Genomic DNA, 4,434 nt, shown 5'->3' with positions numbered 1-4,434 from the left:
CCAGTCAACAAGAATGGTGAGGGAAGGTCAATTCAGTGGCGCGTCGACGGAGATTACGTGCCAGATCGAGTGCGATTCCGGCTAGTCGAATCGCTTGTTGATGATGCGTCGGATAAGTTGAGGGGCGGATTGGCGCTAGATGAAGAAATTGAGTTGGACAGTGACGGTGAACGAATGGGCAGCATTGAGAGTTACGTGGTGTCAATTGAAAAAGCTGGTCAGCTCACCAGAGAGCAACTGGAAGCTATGAAATCCTTGTGGGGGCTACAAGATACTTGTCGCAATGCTGTTCTTTGCTGTACCTGGTTGAATAGTACTGTTAAACTCGCGGTCAGTGACTCCGCTTCAGCGGGTATTATAATGGGAAAGATACTGGAGTGTTGGCCGTATACACCGCTGGTTGGGTTCGGATTCGACCTGACGTACAACAATCTCTTTTGCTTTCGAGATTCCGCTTGGCTAAACGATAATGCCATGCGTGCTTTTGCGGTTTGTCTCGCACGGTACAAGAACAATTGTACAGTCGTCATTCCGCCCCCCAAAAAAGCCAAAGATGCCAAGAATGGAACCCAACCAAAGGCCACCAAAAGTCGTATCTCTACAAGCACGCTCGACAAAGTTGGTGAAAGTGTTGCCTCGCACCAATTCGTGCTTCTTCCTATCAATTTTGGTGGCACGCATTGGGGATGCCTCGTGGTTGACCGAGACACCAAGGTTGTCAAGATGTACGACAGCATGGGCGGTAAGAGAAACAAGAAACGGTTGCAGAAGATGGCTGAAGAAATCCGTACTGGGCCTCTACGTGACGATTCCTACAAAGCTTTGGAAGTAACCGAGCCGGTGCAAACGGACAGTGACAGTTGCGGTGTGTTTGTGTGCCGGTTTTTCTGGACTTGCGTGAGCAGCGAATCCCCCAGCGATGTGTCCCCAGCTGGTATTACGAAGCTGAGGTGGGAGATGCTGCACGCAGTCATGAAGTTGAGGCCGCGCTAGTTATTCGTGCATATCCGTCAGTGCAACATGCATGTAAACACTAACGATTTTAATACATGGTCAATTCTTGGGCAAAACCTGGACAATGACTGTATGTGGCAGAAGTCGATAATGGTACATTCGTGGTACGCCACCATGAGCGTGAACGCCGACACACCGCAGCGGCCATCACTCTAGAATTTTTCTAAGTAGCGCACACATGATTTGCCCAGGTTTTAAAACCTGTAAAATACCTGGGTAAACGGTGAAGAAAACGATTGGTTGCGGTGAGTTCCGACGTCGACTGCCTACGATCATTTCCACTTTAGCCTAAGTCGTGCACACATGAGTATCCCAGGTTTTATACCTGGAAAATACCTGATTTGGTCATTTAAGTTCCCGAATGTAAATTACCAAGTCTGATTCCGTTCTCTAAAAGGAAACCTGGGCGAAACCTGGCTCCCTAGCTGGACTATCCATGGAGAATCAGATTTCTGAGTATTTTTTCAATCTGGGAAACCTGGACGCTAAGGTCGTCCTTTTTTTAATTAGCGCATAAGAAGCCGCTTTTAAGGCTACTAAATTGCGACAGCTGGACGTAGCTTTATTTAAGCTGTGCCAGATTTCTTTGCCAACGCTGCAAACACTGAGTGAGGCTGAGCCAACAAAAACGACGGAGAATCAAACTCCACCACGCGACCTGCGTCCATCACGGCGATCTTGTCGCAGTGCATGATCGTGTTGATTCGGTGTGCGATGATCAGCACCGTCTTGTCCTCAAAGGTCTCCTTGATGGTCGTCTGGATGAGTGCGTCCGTGACTGTATCCACATTGGCTGTGGCCTCGTCCAGCACCACCACTTTACTGTCCTTGAGCAGTGCACGACCGATACAGATGAGTTGACGTTGACCCACCGACAGGTTGTCTCCACCTTCAGCCACCTCAAAGTCCAGACCCGCACCCCAGCGACGCAGACTGTCAGCCATGTGAACCTGCTTGAGTACGTTCCAGATACGCTCGTCCGAGTATTCGTGGAATGGGTCGAGGTTTTCACGAAGCGGTCCACTGAAGAGCACAGGGTCCTGAGGAATGATAGCGAGGCTTCGTCGAAGTTCACGCAGGTTGATAGTAGCGATATCAACGTCGTCGATGAACACACGTCCGCTGTCGAAGTCGCAGATACGGAACAACGCGACCATAAGTGAAGACTTCCCAGCACCGGTACGTCCACAGATACCGACCTTCTCACCGGCAGCGACGTCCATGTCAACACCTTTAAGGACAAGCGGGAGTTCAGGTCGGTACCGAAGACACAGCTGGTCGAATCGAATCGAACCGCGTGACGGCCACGACCGAGGGGCTGCTCCTGTCACCTGTTTCTCGTCCGTGAGCAGCTCTTCAATCGTTTTGCCCGTGTCAGTCTCGCCCTCAATCTGACGAAAGAACAATAGGCGCTCCACACGTGTCATTGCGTTGTCGGTTCGATCCACCGAGCGCATGACCCACTGCACCATCGATGTCAACATCAGCGAATATGTGAGCGAGAGTCCAGACGTTAACGAGTCCAGTCGCAAGTCTAGAGACCGATGAGAAGGACAAAAAGGCGTCTGGGCGGCTTATCCGTGCTGAGGATCGTGTGAAGGGCAAAGTGAGTGGCCGCGTGTACAAGACGTACTTCGACGAGACGGGGTTTAACGGTATCGTCGTCATCGTCGTCATCGTCGTCGCTTACATTGCAGGTCAAGCAGCACGCACGGTTGTCGACTGGTGGCCTGGTCATTGGGCGCGAAACATGCCACGCCGGGGTGTGGACCCAACGTACTCAAATACTACATTCGGCATGTGGTATCTCGGGTTTCTCGCACTCTGTTCTGTGCTCTCCTTCGGCCGAGCGCTGACGATTATCGAGTCGTGTGTTCGCTCGTCGCAAAATATGCACGACGAGCTGTTCCGACGCGTTTTGAAGGCTCCAGTGACGCAATACTTTGACGTGACTCCAATGGGTCAGATCCTGAACCGCTTCTCGAACGACTTGGATCAAATGGATACTATGCTTCCCCAAGAGTACCAACTACTGCTCCAGAATGTGTCTTTGGCCTTCGGAGCGCTCGCCGTCTCGGCATTGGCTTCGTACTGGATTGCCTTGACGTACATCCCGATCTTCGCTATGTTTCTTTTCATCGGACAGTACTTCAAGAAGACATCGAGTGAGATCAAGCGACTGGAAGGCGTCACCCGAACGCCCGTGTACAATCTCTTTAGCGAGACTTTATCCGGTCTCGCTACGATTCGCGCCTTCTGCATGAGAGACAACTTCATCGAGTTGAACCGACGTGTAGTTGATGCCAACTCAAACATGTACTTCACGTACTGGGCTGCCAGTCGCTGGTTAGCCACTCGGCTTGACTTGCTGTCAGTTCTCATTATTTTCGTCGTCACGCTCTATCTCGTAGCCACAGTTGGTTCTGTGGGTTGCTTTCTACGGGCTTATCTTCGCTTGGCGACAGTGTCTCGATGCATTCTGGGGCGCTGGCCAGCTCCTTGTTATTGCTATCGACGCTGATACTAACCAAGTCCATTGTAAGCTGCGGGAACTGCACCAAAACATCGTGATAGGGGCCCCTGATAAGCCACCACACCATCACGCATCACCACAACATGATCAGCTTTCGGTAACAAGTCGTAGTGGCTATTCAGCACCAACAACCGAGTCTGGTCACGTGCCATACCGACGATACATTTGTTGAAAATCGCGTGAGCTACGTGCGGGTCCACAGCACTCAACGGATCATCCAGAATCAATACGTCCGTCCCTGCCCGGTACATCGCACGAGCGATAGCCACTCGAGCCTTCTGACCACCACTCAAGTTGATGCCACGCTCACCAATCTCCGTCGCGTCTACGTTGGGTAGAGCGCTCAAGTCCATTGACAGCTGTGATGCCTCCAGGACCTGTGCATAGCGTTCAGAGTCGTATTCTTGTTCGAAGAGAATGTTGTCACGCAGAGTTGCGTTGCGGATCCAGGTGTCTTGACTGACACAAGCTACTCGCCCTTCGACCTCGAGTACACCAGAGATTCGTGGCATTTCTCCTAGAATGGCGTTGACGAGACTGGACTTACCAGCTGCAACTCTACCGACCACCATCACTAGATCCCCACGTTCGATCTCCAAATTGATACCTTCCAGTTGAAAACCTTGCGGTTGTTGTCGGTGTCGAATTTTCTGTACTAATCCTGTCCTAACTGTCCTACAAAATCCTAAAATACGTCGTAAATTACTGGCATAGATTGCAAAATGTATCCTAAAAAGGTTCTAAATCCGGGAAAATATTGCAATCCTTATACTGTCCAAAATTAAAAACCGGTATTTTAGTCGGAAATTTAGGACATATCATAAAACCTATTTTGAGTCAAACTTGGGATTGAGGTATTTAAAAGTTAACGGGAACCAATCATGCAG

The 4,434-nt window shown here is 50.4% G+C and overlaps 3 protein-coding genes across 3 annotated transcripts; 2 read left to right on the top strand and 1 right to left on the bottom strand.

Annotated features, from left to right (window-relative positions):
- Positions 1 to 246: 246 nt before the first annotated feature.
- On the top strand, positions 247 to 993 carry PITG_20943 (cysteine protease family C48, putative; the record flags this gene model as incomplete). Its single annotated transcript, XM_002895336.1, has 2 exons — positions 247 to 318; positions 370 to 993. 2 exons carry the CDS (start codon positions 247 to 249, stop codon positions 991 to 993), a joined length of 696 nt encoding a protein of 231 aa, XP_002895382.1.
- A 1,819-nt stretch (positions 994 to 2,812) lies between these two features.
- On the top strand, positions 2,813 to 3,425 carry PITG_20942 (ATP-binding Cassette (ABC) Superfamily; the record flags this gene model as incomplete). The annotated part of the gene is made up of 3 exons (XM_002895335.1): positions 2,813 to 3,085; positions 3,173 to 3,310; positions 3,366 to 3,425. The coding sequence occupies 3 exons, from the start codon at positions 2,813 to 2,815 to the stop codon at positions 3,423 to 3,425; spliced, it is 471 nt and encodes a 156-aa protein (XP_002895381.1).
- Positions 3,426 to 3,522: 97 nt separating this feature from the next.
- Positions 3,523 to 4,119, bottom strand: PITG_20941 (canalicular multispecific organic anion transporter, putative; the record flags this gene model as incomplete). Its single annotated transcript, XM_002895334.1, has 2 exons — positions 3,523 to 3,537; positions 3,625 to 4,119. 2 exons carry the CDS (start codon positions 4,117 to 4,119, stop codon positions 3,523 to 3,525), a joined length of 510 nt encoding a protein of 169 aa, XP_002895380.1.
- Between the last annotated feature and the right edge of the window lie 315 nt (positions 4,120 to 4,434).

This window comes from Phytophthora infestans, genomic scaffold (genome assembly GCF_000142945.1).
Source record: "Phytophthora infestans T30-4 supercont1.194 genomic scaffold, whole genome shotgun sequence".
In the NCBI taxonomy this organism is placed as follows: Eukaryota; Oomycota; class Peronosporomycetes; order Peronosporales; family Peronosporaceae; genus Phytophthora; species Phytophthora infestans.
Note: the sequence above shows the minus strand (reverse complement) of the source record. Positions and strands in the feature narration are given on the sequence as shown.